Raw genomic sequence first — 19,823 nt, forward strand, 5'->3', positions numbered from 1 at the left:
AATAACAACTGTGGAAACATGGGGAAAAGTGATGATGACATTTTCTCATTGATCAGCTTAGTGCTCAGAGTATTTTTCCTCATCACATTCTAGCTAAAGAACTGTGTGGTGTTTTTAATAAACTAGACTTGGTTTTGCATTCTTTTTATCCCAAGTTAGCATCTGGATTTTATGTGTTAGTAAGCCATTCTCAATGGTAGATTTAATTTTTCCAAGCTTTGAATGCAGTGCTTGCATGAAAGAAGTCTACGTGGGTGTACACAGTGTAAAATTGTCCAATATAATTCACAATTAACTGAACAGAAGGTTAGAATTGACATAGAGGTAATATGACTAGAAATAATTTAAGTCAGTCTACTTGGCAAAAATATGGGAAGAAAAGACAATAATGTCACCACTTATTGTTTAATTTTCAATATATCTCCACCATTACGTGAATAGAATGGATTAGCCATATATCGCTCTTCTTTCCTCAGAAGCAAAAAGACCCAATATTACAAAATCTCTAACAACTTCGGGAATAATTCAAATGCTTTTATGTTGACTAGATATTGACCATGCTTTGTACAAACAGATTTTTCTGGGCATCAGGTCTGAGCTTAGAGTTTATGAGCTTATACTCTAACTCCCATTGACTCAGTCACTGGATGGCTAAGTTGTGATGTGGATTAAACATTCTTATTCCAGTTAGTATTGTATTTGCCTCTCGAAAGTTTCTGAGCATTTACCTCCTTTTAAGTCTGGAAAATTCTCTCCCAGGAGTCAGCCCCAGCCTCTTATCACACATTGAATACAGTTACAGTAGGAACATTTAAATTCTGTCCGCGCTGCAACAAAAGCACCAAAAGAACTATTGCTTTCAATCAAAAAAAATCAATTTTTAAGACAGACAAATGTAAAATGTTCTTCGTGAATCCTGGACTATGATAACCTTATAAATTAATGATCAACAAGGATACCAAAAGAATCAAATGTTAATCACAAGACATATAATAATTTCTGATTCGAAGATGGAACCACAGTGACGTTAAAATATCTGGAACAAAAACCAGGGTGATGGGAATGGCACAGAGTGGCTGATTGCAAGTTCTCAAGCATGTGACTCACGTAAATGGCAACTCACTGTTACCTAGTAATAAACTGGCCTAGCAGCTCAGACGTATAAAAGGCGGCAATGCTCCCAATGTTGACATAGCCTTGCCAACCTTATCAGCTAATTCTGCCACAAATATTGCCAAAGCTCACACCACTCAGATTGCACCCAAAGTCTCTTTCTGATGGGTGTAAATAAGTCAAGGCAGCAAAACCACTGGCAAAGGCACTGGGCAAACTCCTTTTGGCTAACTACAGAGTCAAAAATCCCAAAATCACTCAACGGCCAAAGTCGGCTCTACCAGAATCGCCCAATTAAATGACAGCATCTGTCAGGAATGAGTCACTGACTGCTTTGTATCTTTTGTTTTCGCATTTGAAAACTTGCCTCTCATTTCTAATCTGTGCCAACGTGCCACATTTTATTACCGTTCTTATATTTTAGTACTTTCTTACTCAAGAAAGCACAGTGAGATTGGTTCCTTTTAAACAAGTACTGGGAACTTCAGCTTGGAAAAGAAATCCACAAGGGATGGGTTCCTTTCAAAATTAACTCGGTTGTGATCGACCAAGGTAGGGGTTGAATGAAGTACAGCAAATTAATTTCCAACATTCATTCACACCATTTTGGGTTTTCCATTCAAATTACCCTTGCTGATTGTAAGAGCATGGAGGGTCTTCTTAGTGAACACTGAGTTGGACGAAGGTCTGGTCAAATAAGTGGTGAATTGCTGCTTCCAGGTAATTACACTGGCTTGGCATGTCAGGAATTGAGGGGAGAAGAATTCTAAGTGGCACAGAAACAAGGTGAATTCAGCAGATAATGTGATGCAAAAACGTGGAGCAAGTCATGAAAACAGCCTGATTTGCTACAGAACCTCGAGATACTATTAAGAAATAATGTGGAGTTTGTGGCATTAAGAAATCAAGACAGCAACAGAGTAAGATGCTGCAGTAGGAACTACTCTGCTCGCCAGTTCCTTTTTCTCCTCTGTGCAATTTGTTTTTTGTTTCCCACCGCTCCAAAACTTTTAACTACCCCTACCCAGAGGAGGAGGTCAAGAGAGAGGAGTCGTGACAGGACGGGTTGGAATTGAGTAGGTGGACCGAGTCTCGGAGTGGCAGCAGCAGGGCCAACACAAGCCGAGTGCCAGAGTGACAGCAGCAGGGCCAGCATAAGCCGACTCCCAGAGTGACAGCAGCAGAGTGAGCATGGACTAGGGCCGAGTCCCGGAGTGACAGCAGCAGAGCGAACATGGACTAGGGCTGAGTTGGGGAGTGACAGCAGCAGAGCCAGTGCGGACTAGGGCCGAGGCTCAGTGAGACAGCAGCAGGGCCAGCACAGGCTGAGTCCCGGAGTGACAGCAGTAGAGTGAGCACGGACTAGGGCTGAGTCTCGGAGTGACAGCAGCAGGGCGACCACAGGCCGAGTCTCAGAGTGACAGCAGCACAGCAAGCACAGGCTGGGTCCCAGAGTGACGGCAGCAGGGTGACCACAGGCTGAGCCTCAGAGTGACAGCAGCACAGCAAGCACAGGCTGGGTCCCAGAGTGACGGCAGCAGGGTGACCACAGGCCGAGTCTCAGAGCGACAGCAGCACAGCAAGCACAGGTCGGGTCCCGGAGTGACGGTAGCAGGGTGAGCACAGGCCGAGTCCCAGAGTGGGAAGCAGCGTGAACATGGGCAGGGTCTGGGAGCAGCAGCAGAGTGAATCCTGTGCCAAGGCCTGCATGTGGAGGTGGCGTTGCCTTGTGTTGTGAAGCCGGCAGACACAAGGTTTCCATGTTGGAAAAGAACTAGAACTTCTAATACCTAAATATTTTAATCTTCACTTTTATCATCATTCTGGACTTTTCAAACTCTATTCCCATAGTTACCAATTTTATTTCACTCGGTAACAACACTAAACAAATGGGTACGTAGGTACTCTGTACCTAAGATGTCATCAAGAGGCAACATTACAAACTGACCAACCACAATAACCCCTGACCTGCATCCACCTATCTCCATCTCACCCAATCTCCCTCCATCTCTATCGTCTCCCTCTATTTCTGGGCTCCCCTCCCCCACCCCAGTCCTGACAAAGGGTTTTTGCCTGGAACATTGACTTTCCTGTTCCTTGGATGCTGTCTAACCTGCTGTGCATATCCAGCTTCACATTTATGTATTCTAGCTTCCAGCATTGCAGTCCTTACTGTCTCCAAATGACAAACTTTTTCCTGCACTCATCGAGTGCTCGTAACAATTAAGGCAATTGTATTCTATTCCATTCAAAATAAAGCCAAATAATGTACTATATTATAGTGATGGTCAAGCAACAGATCTGATAGACAGAGAGAAAAAAAATCACACAGGGGAACCAATTCTGCAAGGGTTTTCTTGAGAACTACATGCAATCTCCGGTAGAGGTCATTTCAGGAAAAGAATGCCAGGCCAAGGACCTTGATAAATTACTTGTCTTGTCTTAGACCACTAGAGAAAAGCTGTTCATTTTTACTCCCTAAAACAGAATGTAAGTGGTTTTCTAGATCAAAGTAAATGAATTAAAGTTGGAAAGCAGCTAGAATGTCTTGCTTGATCCTTGGCCTCTTGCTTTCTTAAATATAGCCCACGACTCACATTCAAGAGGGAGAGAACAAGTGTGTTGCAACAAAGTACACTACAGTGTGCACATATTTCTGTAGATGTTTGCTTATTATAAAGGAAGAGTTTGTACAAATAGTTTAGATGAATAAGAGGCCAATACAAGAACACAACCAAAGATGAAGTAAATCGTGCAGCTCCTTGAGCCTGCTCTAAGGGTCATTACAATCAGAGGTGATCCATGGGATTGGTATGGAGGAGGGAGGTCACGGCTGAAGAAGTGTTAAAGCCGAACAGAAGAGCAGCAGTGAAAGGTTCAAGACCAGCAGGACCAAAACTGCTGCAACTGCAAAATAAAAATGTTTAGGGTCTCAGTTTGAGGGCAAGACCAGGCAAAAAGAAACTTTCAGAGATAATGGGAACTGCAGCTGCTGGAGAATCCAAGATAACAAAGTGTGAAGCTGGATGAACACAGCAGGCCAAGCAGCATCGCAGGAGCACAAAAGCTGACGTTTCGGGCCTAGGCCTCTCTGATGAAGGGTCTAGGCCCGAAACGTCAGCTTTTGTGCTCCTGAGATACTGCTTGGCCTGCTGTGTTCATCCAGCTTCACGCTTTGTTAAAAGGAACTCTCATGTGCTGCGCAAGATTGTACCTGGGGTACGAGGAGAACTCAGGTTAACATATTCATTACAACTCCTTAAACCACTGTAAGTGTGTTTGTAAATTTTAAACACATGTTGTTTGTGTAGAACTTATTTCATGACTTGGGATGGAGGAGTTATTCAATTAAAACTGGAAAGAAAACAATTAAAATCCATTCAACTTTTGTCTTAAATGTTTGTTTTTAATCCTCTGACTACTGACTCACCAATCCTGATTGTACCCAGAGAAAATCACTCAGTCAGTTTGATTTTCAAGACAAGCTTTTTTTAAAAAAATCATTTATGGGGCGAAGGTGTCACTGGCTAGGCAGCATTTATTGCCCATCCCTAATTGCCCAAAGGGGCAGTTAAGAATGATCCATATTGCAGTGGGTCTGGAGTTACATGGAGGCCAGACCAGGTAAGGAGGGTAGTTTCCTTCTCTGAATGACATTAGTGAACTAGATGAGATAACAAGGTGTAGAGCTGGATGAACACAGCAGGCCAAGCAGCATCAGAAGAGCAGGAATGCTGACGTTTCGGGCCTAGATCCTTCTTCAGAAATGGGGGGAGGGGAAGGGGGTTCTGAAATAAATAGGGAGAGAGGGGGAGGCAGATAGGTGATGGATAGAGGAGAAGTTGGGGGAGAGGAAACACACAGGTCTAAAGTGCCGGGGATGGAGCCAGTAAAGGTGAGTGTAGGTAGGGAGGTAGGTCAGTCCAGGGAGGATGGACAGGTCAAGGGGGTAGGATGAGGTTAGTAGGTAGGAGATGGGGGTGGGGCTTGAGGTGAGAGGAGGGGATAGGTGGGGGTAAGGGCAGGTTAGGAAGGCAGGGATGAGCTGGAATATGGTAGGGGGAGGGGAGATGTTGAAGTTTGTGTAGTCCACATTGATACCATTGGGCTGCAGGGTTCCCAAGCCGAATATGAGGTGCTGTTCCTGCAACCTTCAGGTAGCATCATTGTGGCACTGCAGGAGGCCCATGATGGACATGTCATCTGAGGAATGGGAGGGGGGGTTAAAATGGTTCACGACTGGGAGGTGCAGTTGTTTAGTGCGAACTGAGCTTAGATGTTTTGCAAAGCCGTCCCCAAGCCTCCGCTTGGTTTCCCCGAAGTAGAGGGCACCACAATGAGAACAGCGCATGCAATATACCACATTAGCAGATGTGCAGGTGAACATCTGCTTGAAGTGGAAATTCTTCTTGAGGCCTGGGATGCGGGTGAGGGAGGAGTTGTGGGGACAGGTGTAGCACTTCCTGCGGTTGCAGGAAAATGCGCTGGGTGTGGTGGGGCTGGGGGGGAGTGTGGAGCGGACAAGGGAGTCACGGAGAGAGTGGTCCCTCCGGAAAGCAGATAAGGGTGGGGAGAGAAAAATATCTTTGGTGGTTTGGTCAGACTGCAGATGGCAGAAGTGTCGGAGGGTGATGCGTTGGATCCGGAGGTTGGTGGGGCGGTATGTGAGGATGACGGTGATTCTGTTTCTGTTGTTATTGCGGGGAGGGGGTGTGAGGGGCGTGGTGCGGGAAATGTGGCAGACACGATCGAGGAAGCTCTCGACCACTGAGGGGAGCAAGTTGCGGTTGTCGAAAAATGAGGACATCTGAGATGTACGGGAGTGGAATGCCTCATTTTGGAAGCAGATGCCGCAGAGGCAAAGGAATTGGGAATAGGAGATGGCATTTTTGCAGGAAGGTGGGTGAGAAGAGATGTATTCTAGATAGCTGTGGGAGTCGCTGGACTTGAAATGAATTTCAGTTTCTCAGTGGATGCCAGAGATGGAGACAGAGAGGTCCAGGAAGGAGAAGGAGGTATTAGAGATGGTCCAGGCGAACTTGAGGTTGGAGTGGAAAGTGTTGGCAAAGTGGATGAACTGTTCGAGCTCCTTGTGGGAGGACGAGGCGACACCGAAACAGTCATCAATGTAACAGAGGTAGGGGTGGGGTTTAGGGCCAGTGTCGGTACAGAAAAAGGATTGTTCCACGTATCCTACGAAGAGTCAGGCATAGCTTGAGCCCATGCGGGTACCCATGGCCACCCACTTTGTCTGTAGGAAGTCGGAGGAATTGTTGAGGGCGAGGACGAGTTCGGCTCGGCGGTTGAGGGTGTTGGTAGAGGGGGACTGGTCGGGTCTGCAGGACAGGAAGAAGTGGAGGGCCTTTAGGCCATCTGCACGGGGAATGCAGGTGGATAGGGACTGGACGTACATGGTAAAGATGAGGTGTTGGGACAGGGAATTGGAAGTTCTGGAGCAGGTGGAGGGCGTGGGTGATGTCACGGACATATGTAAGGAGTTCCTGGGCCAAGATGGAGAAAATGGAGTCGAGGTAGGAGGAAATAAGTTCAGTGGGGCAGGAGCAGGCAGAGACAATGGGTCGACTCAGGGCTGTCAGGTTTGTGTATTTTGGGAAGGAGATAGAAACAGGTGGTGCTGGGTTGGGGAACGATGAGTTTGGAGGCTGTGGGTGCGAGATCACCTGAGGTGATGTGGTTGTGGATTCTTTGGGAGATGGTGTTTTGTTGTTCGGGGATGGGGTCATGAACCAGGAGCTGGTAGGAGTAGGTGTTGGAGAGTTAGCGCCTGGCCTCGGTGATGTAGAGCTCAGTGCGCCATACTACAACTGCGCCTCCCTTGTCCACAGGTTTGATGGTGAGGGTGGGATTGGAGCAGAGGGAGCAGAAAGCTGCAGGTTCTGCGGGGGAAGAGTTTGGAGTGGGTGAAAGGGGTGGAGAGGTTGAGGCGGTTGATGTCTCGACGGCAGTTGGAGATAGGAGGCCTTGGTGGTGACCAGGAGGAAGGTGTGTTGTGGAGGTGGGAGAAGGGGTCAGTAGTGGTAGGGTTAGGCTCATGATTAAAGAAGGAAACGCGAAGGCGGCAAAAAAAACTGTTCAAATTCCAATCATGAGCGATATTCTTTGATGTGTAGGTGGAGGAGGACAAAGGTGAGCCCTTTACTGAGGTCTGGCCGTTCACCCTCAGTGAGAGGGAGGTTTGCGGGGATGGTGAAACTGCGGCAGGCCTGGTTGCTGTTGTCTCCTCTGGAGCTGCTGGCTGTGGAGCCAGTGGACGGAGCGGCGTTTGCGGTGGGTGGAGCGATGTCGGCGTCAGTGGGCGGACAGACATCTGCGTTGGCGAAGTTGCATCGGTGTCAGCGTCCTCTCTCCCGCAGCACTGCACCTTGTTATCTCAGATTCTCCAGATCTGCAGTTTCTACTATCTAGCGAAGTCGATGGGTTTTTCTCCCCCAACAATTAACAATTCATTCACAATCATCATTAGCAGTTTAATTCCAGATATATTTTAAATGTAAATTCTACCATCTGTCATGGTGGGATTCAAACCCAGGTTCCCAGAATGTTATCTCGGTCTCTGGATTGACAGTCCACCCATAATACCACCAGGCCATTGCCTCCCCCTAGCCAATACTGTCCATGCTAAATGAATAAGTGATTATTTTGGAGACAGTTATTTTGATTTCATGTTCTTCAGTCAATTTTTAATGCTTTAAAAGTTTTGCATTTTCTTTTTGATATGAAATGAGTTATGGCTTTCGCAACATGTTGGATTTACTCTGGTGATTTGTGCCACTTCTAAGTGAGAGCTGGGGCTTTTGTCTGTTAAAAACAAAGCAGTATAGGTAAATATTACACACTCCAGGTACTGGATTTTATTAACTGTCAAGGACACCAGGAAAGGCCAGCTCCTTCTAAGCTGCTCCTTGGTGTCAATCCTGACATAGTTAGTGATGTATACACCCTGTGATTAGTCTCAAACAAAAATTATGCAAAATGTGATTATGAACTTCAAAACTTGAACTAAAATTGGCATTTTCTGGGTGTTCATGGCAAATTTGATAATAGTGATTTGCATTATCAGGTGTAACTTGATTCAAAGCAACAAAGGTTCTGACTAAATCAGGAAGTATGACTGACTTATAGAAACTGGACTATAAGGACAAGCTAGTTTAAACACAGAGATAATGGGAACTGCAGATGCTGGAGATTCCAAGATAATAAAATGTGAGGCTGGATGAACACAGCTGGCCAAGCAGCATCTCAGGAGCACAAAAGCTGACGTTTCGGGCCTAGACCCTTCCCGAAACGTCAGCTTTTGTGCTCCTGAGATGCTGCTTGGCCTGCTGTGTTCATCCAGCCTCACATTTTATTATCTTAGTTTAAACACAGATACACTTTACGAATTAATAGATATAGTGTACATGACACTGTAAAGTTATCATGTGATTCACCATGAGCACCCTGGAAAATGCCAGTATAGTTGAGATTTTCAAGCCCATGATCACATTTTGCATAACTTTGTTTTACAATAATTCACCAGGATGTAATGCTTGCATTGATTGACCATCTCTCATTGTCTTGGGGAAGGTGGTGGTGGTGGTGGAATTGCCTTCTTGAGCTACTGCAGCCTTGGGTCTGTGGGTAGACCCACAATGGGGTTAAAGGTAGAATTCCAGGATTTTGATCCCCTGACACTGAAGGAATGGTGACACATTTCCATATCAGGGTAGTCAGTGGGTTGGAGGCCGACTTCCAGATGGTGCCATTCGCAAACGTGTGTCGTCCTTGTCCTGGAGGTAACAGAAATTGAGAGTTTGGAAGGTGCATTTGAAAAGCCTGGGTGAGGTGCAGTAGTTCATCTTGTAGATGATAAACACCGCTGCCACTGTCGGGCCGAAGGTGGGGGATAAGCTGCCAAGCAAGCATTGCAACTTAGCATTTTTAAGGAAGCGCATGTTTAAAGACAGGGAAAGATAGATAGTTCTTGCCACATTTTCTGATGTTGTGATTGTCTCACATCCCTCCCCTAGCTGGTTTAACAACTCCCTAGATACATAACCATGATCTATGTTTTCTCTGGATAACAATTTGATTTCATTTCAGAAAATCCCTTAGTAATTCCCTTTGGGCTTCTTTTCTCCTGGCCGTGGTAGGTTTTCCCAAAGTGAGATATCATTAGTGAACATTCTGATTGCTCAAATGCATCTCTGCAAATTTCACATTCTATTTTTGTCTTAGCTTTTACTGTAAACCATGCTGAACTGATTTTGAAACAAAGGGAATATATTTGAAGATCTGACATCATGAAGGGACCAAGGAGAAGGGTTTCTCCAGAGGAAGGAAGGGGCCTGGAGCAATAAGCAGTTGGAGAAGATATCTCTCAAAGTCTTTGAAAAGTAACAATTGTATTTCCACCTTTTAGATTCATCTGAGGATACCAATAGAATTATTGTATATTTAATTTTACATTTTGACTGAGAATTTTCAGGCTGTTTTTAAAGTGTCATTTAAAAATTCTGGAAAGATTTGCACAAAACTGTTTCTTGCAACTGACTGAGTCGGTTTAACCATTTGTTTTTTTTTATTAATGATTGCTCATTGTTGTTTTATTCATTTGTAACTGAGTAAGTCCATGCATTTATATTTCCATCATTATTAGGATGAAGGCATCACTTAGTAAAGCCAACATCTGTTGTCTGCCTTTAATTGCCTTTCAGAAGGTGCTAATATCGTTAGGGGATATAATTGTTGAAGAAATTCTGTCCATAGATATTCCAATACACTGCCTTGTGGTGCTTCTAGAGTCTACATTGTGTCTGTTTTCACAGGTTACAGTGCAGAACGAAGATGGTAAGAAGAGAAGAACTAGACACTGGTATTCTTACAGACTGCCCATGCAATAGCTATAAAGAACTCAAGAAATGTACCATCAATAGACCACTTGGCCCTTCAAGCCTTCTCCACCATTTAACAAGATCGGGGTTATTCTTCTAGCTAAAAATTCTACCTTCCTGAATTTATCCTCCATACTGGACTTCCTCAGCCATTCTGCAAGCACAAAACCAGATTCAGAGCAGCCTCTTATATCATTTACTCACAGACACCATTTTATGCCTCCATTTTAAAATACCTCCCTTTCTTCTTAGTTCTTACTTCACCCTCTCCCTGCAAAAATGCCTCCATATTTGCACTCCCACATGGTGGTACCTATTATTGCAAGGCTCAAGCTGTACTGTGAGTGAATTATCTGACCTACAAGTGTTCAGCAAGATCAACATATTATTCTGTCAATGTTTAGACTGAGTTTTGCTCAATGATCCTAGCATGCCTTTGTAAATTTCTACATGGGAACACATGATTATGATTGTTTTGATCATTTTCCTGCCAATTAGTTTCCCAGTTAGTAAATATTAATCTCATATACAGACAAAATTTCTTGAAAATCTAATGGCATGTAAAGTGATTGAAGAAAATAAGAGTAAATGACAAATATTGTTAATAATAAACAATTATTAAATTCTATATACAGGGCTTTCCACCAGTTTTTTTTTTCCTGAGTATTTAACAGCTCATTAAACTAGTCAGTTCTGCCTTACTGATCCAGTGTTTCAATGTGCTTTTCTTTTTATTATTTCCAAAGTTCATAATTAGAGGCAGCTAATCCAACAAGGAATTACATGCACGTTTGCCATTTAGTTATATCCAGACAAGTTGAAGGGAATAGTTTACAGATGGAATGTGGCAATCCAGTCCTCTTGGCAGAGAACCTTGATGATGGAAACACAGGTTTGAAATTGGGCCACAATGTATCTGTGATGAAAATATGACCCTTTCTCTTTTCAAAACCAGTTTCCTACTTGCAGTGTTGTTCTCCTTAAAGAGTACAATGTTTCACAAAGTAACTCACCCTCTCTCCATCCAATAAGAGGTGAACTCTGAAAAGGCTGGAGTTGTTCACTATGATCTCTTCATTTCTGTACAAGATCTGGAATATCTTGCTGTAGGCTGTGTTGTCATGAATGAAGGGCTGACCGGGGACCGAATCACCTGCAAAAAAAAACAACCTAATTGTATACAGAAACTAAACACATTTACTGCCTCAAATTAAACTCAGGCTGCTCTCAATTTCTGAAATTACTTGAACTCCTGGCTGAAAGAGAATTCTTAAGCACAGTGAAAGGACAAAGACATACAGCAAGCTCACACCTTTATTACCAAGATCCACATATTTTCCAGTTTAATACCATAGTTTAACAATCCCTTTTCCCTCCAAAGAAAAAAACCTTTGAACTTGCTTATTTTTGTACTGTCCTTGTCAGTGATTTTCCCTGACCCAATGTTGGGAAGAGAAAAAGGGAGGAATACCCAAAAGACATGTCTGAAGGAAACTCTGGGTCTATTACTGTGCTTTGTGTGTCTGCCAAAGGGGCATACAGAAACTGGTAAATGCTAATCATAATGCCCTACATTTTGTGGAAAACATAAAAAAGAAATCAGAATGCCAAACTATTTCAATGGAGTTTAATATTGCAGCTCAATCTCCTAAAGATTATCCACAACGCTGAAAAAAAACATTGTTCTGAACTATCTGAGTAACAAGATGCTAAAAAAACTGCACTCACTGTTTAACTTCAAGAAGTGCATGCAAATATGATTTTTTTCTTTCTATATGTTACGACACCTTGTAATGAAATTCATTTATAAACAACTACTCACTTAACCAAACGATGGCAATGTTATGAAGAGATGTGATCTAATTATTTTTAAATGATTATATTTTTAATACAATTACAGGATGTATGTGTTGCTAGCTCAGCTAACATTTATTGTGATTCTAAAATTGGCTTCTTGAACCACTGTAGTCTAGGTTATGTAGGTAGATGCAAAATGCCATGAGGGAAAGAATTCTAGGATTTTGACCCAACAATAATTTCATAATGGCAATATATTTCCAACCAGATGGTAAGTAGCTTAGACAGGAACTTAGGTTCAATATCTTGAAATTTTAAACAGAGGATACTTTGCTCAGGACAAGGCCCTGGGCATAACAGTGATAATGCTCCACCTGCAAGGAGCAAGAGCTTGGCTGCAGTCATTTTGTTTGTGAGATTTTCAGAGACGTTACACGGTCCATTCTGTGTGTGGAATAAGATCAATGCATTTCTGAACACAGTCAGATAGATAATTTGGTTTACCCAAACAGCAACACACCATTGCTCCCTCCCCTTTCTTTTTACCGCCCTTCAGTGAAATGTGTGGACTAATCCTAGTGAAAGTCATCATCACAATGCAGAGAGAGTTCGTCAAGTGGATTTCTGTATAACTACTCATCATTTCCAGAAAGTCTCATCACTACCAGCAGCTAAATAATATCAAACACAGATCAGTATTATAACTGAGACTGCACCCTGCCAATGTTGCTGCAGTCCCACTAATCCATGGGTCTCAACATAAAAATACCTTTTTTATCCCCCTGGTTATCAAGATTGCCTTACCTATACGAAGTTTTAAACAAAATGAACTACCATTTTGGTTTCTTAATAAATCTCTTCAATAATGACATAATTATGATTTAAAATACACAGTCAGTACCATGCATGTATAGTTATATATCCCTCCAAATACTCTGAAAACATTCAAACTCATGTATACTTAAAATAAATGAGGTAAAAGAAAAAAAAAACTTCAGAAAAATGTTTTCTGGGGTGAAAAAAGAAGTCAATGTGCTATTCTTGAAGGCAAAAAGGATAAAATGTACAATGCTACTGAGTCTGTTGCTCTAATGTTCAGGTGAGAGTGGCAGAGTCACTAGCCATGCATGGTTGTCTCTGAAGTTCTTCGAACATCACCTGCTCAGAAATCTTCCAATGCTTTGTCAACTAATCCTTTGAGACAACAAATGGGTTCCTCTCTCCCAGAGCCCAACAAGGTAATTTACTTTCCAGAAATAGGAGAGATTAACTGTGCAGCTCATTCTTAGCAAACTTTCCTTCAAAACAGCTTATACCTAGCAGGCTTTCCTCCAATTCTACCGCATAAAACAGGTCCCTCTGCAAGCTAGTCACTGTTTAAAAACATTTTGAACTGTTGGAAAAGAAGTAGTTATCATTGGTCACATGATTCATATAAAAATTTCAATGCCCACAGTGAGCATATGGTTACTTTTTTTTAAAAAAAGCTGTTCATTGATATTTCCACAAAACCAGAAATAAATCAATTTTCCTTAATTTTCCAAAATGTAACTCTGACAAGCAAGAATACACACAAACTGATTTTGCAGCAACACCATTTGACTAAAAACTACTTTAACTTCAAAATGTTAGAGGCTTTTTATTTGTTTCTTCTCAGACTTGTATCTGAGTGTGTGTGTGTGTGTGTGTGCGCGCTCATTTTCTTTCATTGAAAGTTTTAAGATACATTCAAAATCCAACTCAAAGACAACAAAATGTGAGGCTGGATGAACACAGCAGGCCAAGCAGCATCTCAGGAGCACAAAAGCTGACGTTTCGGGCCTAGACTGCCTAGAGGCGGTCCGCCTCCCCCTCTCTCCCTATTTATTCCAGTTCCCTCCCCCCATCCCCCTCTCTGATGAAGGGTCTAGGCCCGAAACGTCAGCTTTTGTGCTCCTGAGATGCTGCTTGGCCTGCTGTGTTCATCCAGCCTCACATTTTGTTGTCTTGGAGTCTCCAGCATCTGCAGTTCCCATTATTTCAAAATCCAACTGTTTGTCAATAATCTTTGCATCTTTGTTTGACTAAGTTGGAGTGTTCCAATACACCAACTGTTTGCTGTTGACTGAAGAAACCTGGCTAACTTGTTCTTGATATGATCCGTGAGGCAGTCCAAGACCTATGTAATTAGCTATATCATCAATCTGAGAAAATCTAACATCATTTGTGATCAGAGGAGGTGTGGGGCTAGAAAAGGAAACAATGTACCCTTCCAACCTCAGCTGTAACACAGCCTTATATTAAATTATAGCTCTGTGAAATCTCAAAGGAATGAAACAAATAATCAAAGCTCATGGCTTGTATTTAAATTATGACAAGGGTACTGGGACGTGACTGAAATATGTGATGGCATGCAGCAGCAGGTTGTGGTTTTCTGCCGATGATTCCTCATGCCATGGATCTGTGCATCAGGAAAATTCCCCAAGTCCATAAAAATTGCTGATGGGATACAGATTCAAAAATCCATTTCTGGACGAATCCTTATTAGCAGTAAGGGTAAAAAAAGAGCAGACAATTTACACATTCAATATGACAAAGTTGGTGCTCCATCTAAAATGAGCTGAGAGTTGAAACAGATAGAATTCTGATTGTTGCCAGTGCCTTATCCTCGGTGTGGTGGAGTAGAAATGAATGCCCCTGAAGGGTAGATAATTATCGTGTTTTGGAGTTTTGTTTTAAAATCACCTACGCCTTAACTTTAATTTAAAAAGTCGCAGCTGACAATGATAGTTTAAATACAACAGTTTCATTGTTTGATTTGCAGAGGAAGGTTGGAAAAAAGGGCCTCTTGCCTTACTCTGATGAGCAATTTGGTGACATTTTTCCAAGAGTTAATTTTATGCCATAATGAATGCTTCGCAGAGTTAGAAAAGCTTCTATTTTCTCAGCGGGGGTTTCTGAGTTCACAATGTAACTGACAGCTTGGGGTAGATATTAGAGGATGAGCTACTGTTTGAGCTTCAACATAAACAGAAGTATGTCTTATATGAGATTTATTATTTGAAGATATTTGAAGTTTCTGCCCTTTTTTATGAATGGGAATTTTATTCATGATTAAATATGTAACTATGACCACATATTGGATTATTAACATTTATCTTTTCCTCAACTTCACTTGATTCCTGAGGTCTTTTCATAAGGGATAGACTGGAAAGTATCCATTATGACTAGGACCCTAAGAATAAAACATGGCAACATCCTCTGTCAGGCTGACCGCACTGCTACTCCAGGCTCTGCCGCTCCTCCAGCATAATTAATTCTGCCCTTTATCCAGCCAGGCCTGACTTGTTTGAGATGGTGCAGTTCAAAGTTGGATCCCACAATGCTTCAAGTTAAAGTAATCCATGGTCTCCCTAACTGAAACTGATAGAACATAGAACCGACAGTGTTCCACCAGCCAAACGAGGGTACTGCTGCTTAGTCCTGAAAATGCAAAGTAATACTGAGGGTTAATGAACTGATGTCTGTATGCAAATGTAATGACACGTTCAATTTGAAAGTTCTATTTTCTGGAGGATTTTATGCTTGTAATATAACTGAGTGAGTGCTGCAATGGTCAGTGATGAATGTATCGGACTTAGAGAGTTTGGATTCATTTACTTGTGTGACAGTTAGATGACTCATTGCTTTGGTTGCCTCCTCCTCCTCATCATCATCACCAGCAGCAGCAACAGCAGCATCTTGGTGCTGCACAGTTGGTAGCAATTTAGAATTTAGCCTCATGAGAATAATAGCGTGCAGGAGACAGCCAAGCACTGCAGGACTAGGTTATAGTTTTGCTTAAACATCCAATGGTCTGTTCTGACATCTTTGTGTTGGAATATCTTCTAATATTTGCATGCTATCCACATGCAAGCAGATACAAAAGCTATGTTATATTCCTTGTACACCCAGTAGCTACTTTCTGGCTTGTCGTGGTGGATAAGTTGTCCCATGTTCAGATGTTCATCAGTCTGCCTTGATGTCAGCACATGACCTCTGCCGTGACCAGGCACTAACCTGTAGAATGGGTGTTGACTGTCACCAGTTATGAAGGAAGCAAAATCCCTTTCAGCTATGGTATATTTCAGTTTGGCAGGTTGTTGCCTCACAGTTAAATCCACACAATGACACACTGCATCAAAAAACTGCTATCAACTCTATTTTAAGTTGATTGATATTACAATCTGCATAATTTGAGCAGATGCTCCCTGAATGTTGGCTGAAGTTAGAGCTAGAAGTAATCAAAATTCTGAGGATGCAAATGTACACACAGTGCTGAAACAAAAACACTAGCCTCCACACGGCCACACAATGCAGTCTGACTGTTCTGTTAATTTTATGGAATAACAGCTCAAGCTGTTTAGCAGGTGGAGAAGATAAATTAAAGAACATTATTTTTTTTTCCACTGTAATGAGTTAGACATTAAAATTCTTCCTTCCTTTACCTCACTGGAGGTGATAATCCATTAATTACAATAGGTCAAAAAGAGGAATTTTACAATTTATTTTTCCTGTAGTTGTATGCCAGAATATCATGATATAATGTCAGTTCCTGTGATTCTGTTAGAATCTTGCTCTAATTTCTTTCCTATAGATCTTCCCAACTGTGTATCAACTATTCCTGGATTGGGGGAGGGATGATCTCCTGCCAATTTCTGCTAACACTATTGCTAATCCATCTGTTCAAAGATATGCCATTGTAACTCTTGATTTGCACTCTAATCTGCTTCCCTTCTTGCCCTGTAGGGATGTTCCAAGTCTCTGCTTGACACCTTGACCTGAAGGAACAGCAAGGATGGGAGGGCAGGGTGTGAAAAACTGTAGGTTTTATGACAAAAGCACTGTCATGTCATAGATCAGTGAAAGTAGCCTAGATATACAACATACAGAATAAAAATTCAATTCTGATTAAACAGGACTTCATAAAACATATGTGATGAAGGGTCTAGGCCGAAACGTCAGCTTTTGTGCTCCTGAGATGCTGCTGGGCCTGCTGTGTTCATCTAGCCTCACATTTTATTATCTTTCATAAAAAATATGTCAGTTACAATATAATAATTAACATTAGTATCATTCTGGCTTGAAAGTGTCGATGACTGGACCTCTGCTTGTGTAGAACAGGAAGCAAGGTTATAATGGTATGAACCATCCAGACTGACAAGTGAAAACAAATGACCTGAGCATCCTGAGATGCTGCTGGGCCTGCTGTGTTCATCCAGTTCCACACTTTGTTATCTTGGATTCTCCAGCATCTGCAGTTCCCATTATCTCTGACCTGAGCATGGTACTGGTGGCAACTTTGGATAAAAGCATGCCAGGAGGAATCATAAGCTGCGGGAGAGGAAGGGAGAAAATGGTGTGGGTGCTGGTGGGGGCAGGAAAGAAAAACACAAGGGAAAGGAGAGAACCATCTTTGTCACAGTATTTCATCAGAATATTTATTATTATTATTATTATTATTATTATTATTATTATTAATCATCATCATCATTTTGTTTCACCACCAGGTTTGTAAATTGATAATCATAAGAAATTACTTCTGTTCAACCTATTTGAAACAAAGAACTATTCACCCAAATCACAGCTCACCTATTTCACACAAATACAGATATTTCACATTGGAATTGGACACGATCAACCCTTTAGGCTTCTCCCATTGCCATGTGGATTTCATCAGCTTCAAAATCTCCCCTCCCCCCACTGCATCCAAAACCAGCCCAGTTCATGCCCGGCTCCCTAACCTGCTCTTCCTCACACTTATCCCCTCCTCCCACCTCAAGCTGCACCTCCATTTCCTACCTACTAACCTCATCCCATCCCCTTGACCTGTCTGTCCTCCGTGGACTGACCTATCCCCTCCCTACCTCCCCACCCATGCTCTCTTCTCCACCTACCTTCTCCTCTATCCATCTTCAGTCCGTCTCCCACTCTCTCCCTATTTATTTCAGAATCCTCTCCCCATTCCCCTTTTCTGATGAAGGTTTCAGGCCTGAAACATCAGCATTTGTACTCCTAAGATGCTGCTTGGCCTGCTGTGTTCATCCAGCCTCACACTTTGTTATCTCTCCCATTGCCACAGTAGGTTTAGTGTTTTTCATTTTTAAACAGGTTTCAAGAACACAGTGGGATATTCAAAAGACTTGCTGAGACAAAGTGTTTGAGAATAGGAGAATCCTGAACCACATGTGATCACCCGTGTCTTCAAAAGAAAAACAACTGTTCAAAGCCACCAAGGCTGGCCATAATTTTTTTCCTAAAATTGGGATTGATAAATCAAAGATGGCAGTAGCGGAGTAGCAGTGTTCAGGCTCCTTCCCGTTCACTGCTTTCTTCCATCCATTTCGCTTTCTTTTCTTCCTCTTTTCCTTCTACCTTTCTTTTTTGCTACATTTTACGCTAGGAGCACGACTGCTGTGGAACCAGTAGCGTCGGTGATAGCAGAAAGTGTTGTCCCAGCGCTGAGAGATGGCGCCGCAGCGTCGCTACTCCTCTGTTGGGTAGGCCCGGCACAGGGCTCGAGGCACTGGGGCAGCCACATCGGCATCAATGGCAGTTCTGGTGTCAGTGCTGGTTCAAACGGTAACATCCTTACACTGATTCAGGAAGGTTATGAGCTCTGACAATTCAACTGATTCCAAGATGGCGGCAGTGGCATTGAGGTGGGCCGACTGGCATGTGATGGCGCCAGAGTGTGTGGCGACTTTCAGGCTGGGGGGTCCGGAGAGGGGGCTGGCACGGCGCAGGGTTTGAGGCGACTGCATTGACAGAGGTGGAAGCAGTGGTGGCACTACTGTGTTGGTGGGCCCGGCTCAAGCCTCATAATAGCAACAGTGAGGATGACCTGAACATTTTCTTTTCCTTTTAGTTCTCCTTCTTGAATTTTGGCTCTCGTTTTTAATTCTAACTGTTGTATTCTAAGATGATGCTGGAGAGTGGAGGCACTGTACACTTTTCTGTACTCCTGTATTCGGGTACACGTGACAATAAAATCTAATTTAATCCAAATTAGTAGTATTACATGCAAACCTATTATCAGTATTTACAGTCTAGGTACTTGATACAAATAGTGACTCTGTACAAAACAGGTAACTGCTTCCTGTCAGTCTGGGCCTGAAAGTCGGGCAAATTGGAAAATTCTGTGTACTTTTTAAATTTTTTTTTCGCGACAACCTCGAACAGAGGAGTTTTATTTCCAGCATGTTTCCTCAGTGGGTTGTGACAGTATTAACATATTGCCTTGAAAAATCCCAAGGCTCTTCAAAAGGAGCAGAAGCACGAAAAATCTGACACAGGAACACACAAGGAGATTTGGGGCTGGTGGCCAAATGCTCAGTCAGAAATGTAGGATTAATGGAGCATCTACAAGAGAGAGGTAGACACATGTAAGCAGGGCACAGGCAGCTGAAGACACAACCAGGGATACGTGCCAGTATGGGCCAGCAATGATCGAATGAATGAGCCTTGCTGTGGGTCAGCACATAGACAGCTTTGGACTCTTCGATAGATTTTTAAGACAACCGAGATAGAACTAGAAGTATAACTCAAGTTAAAATCCCTGAAATTAGGGATGTTTTCTGAAATTTGCCAAAGATGTCTACAGGGTGAAAATGAAAACTGAATTGTGACTGATCTTGTAATTGAAACCAGAAGCCCAGAGTTTATCACTTGAATCCTGACATTTATGTTGCTAAATCCTTTTTTTGGCAGACTGATAGGGCAATAGAAACAGATGTAATAACATAAACAGCCACTGGCCCGAAGAGTCTGGCTCCAAAAAAAGGTGAATTAAAAGACAGAGAATTAAAGCATAATTTAACAGCACAGAGACTGTGTTTCAGCTGACTGTGACTCAAGATAACTCTCCAAACACAACTGAAGATGATTAATGTCTACGGACCATAAATTTCATGGGCCAACCATATGCACTACTGAAGTACTGGTAATCATACTGTAAAACTTGCAAATGATTAGCCAATCAAAATCAAAGTAGTGGTGTAC

The 19,823-nt window shown here is 42.6% G+C and overlaps 1 protein-coding gene across 5 annotated transcripts in view; it reads right to left on the reverse strand.

Moving 5' to 3' along the window:
- Window positions 1-19,823, reverse strand: part of fam135b (family with sequence similarity 135 member B) — a 365,288-nt gene that overhangs the window by 151,069 nt on the left and 194,396 nt on the right. For all 5 annotated transcript variants that reach the window (XM_048529329.2, XM_048529327.2, XM_048529330.2 and 2 more), the window contains one exon: window positions 11,021-11,160. In XM_048529329.2, the coding sequence (XP_048385286.1) occupies window positions 11,021-11,160 (140 nt within the window). The remainder of the gene's footprint in view (window positions 1-11,020; window positions 11,161-19,823) is intronic.

The sequence above is a fragment of the Stegostoma tigrinum genome, chromosome 5 (genome assembly GCF_030684315.1).
Source record: "Stegostoma tigrinum isolate sSteTig4 chromosome 5, sSteTig4.hap1, whole genome shotgun sequence".
Taxonomy (NCBI): Eukaryota; Metazoa; Chordata; class Chondrichthyes; order Orectolobiformes; family Stegostomatidae; genus Stegostoma; species Stegostoma tigrinum.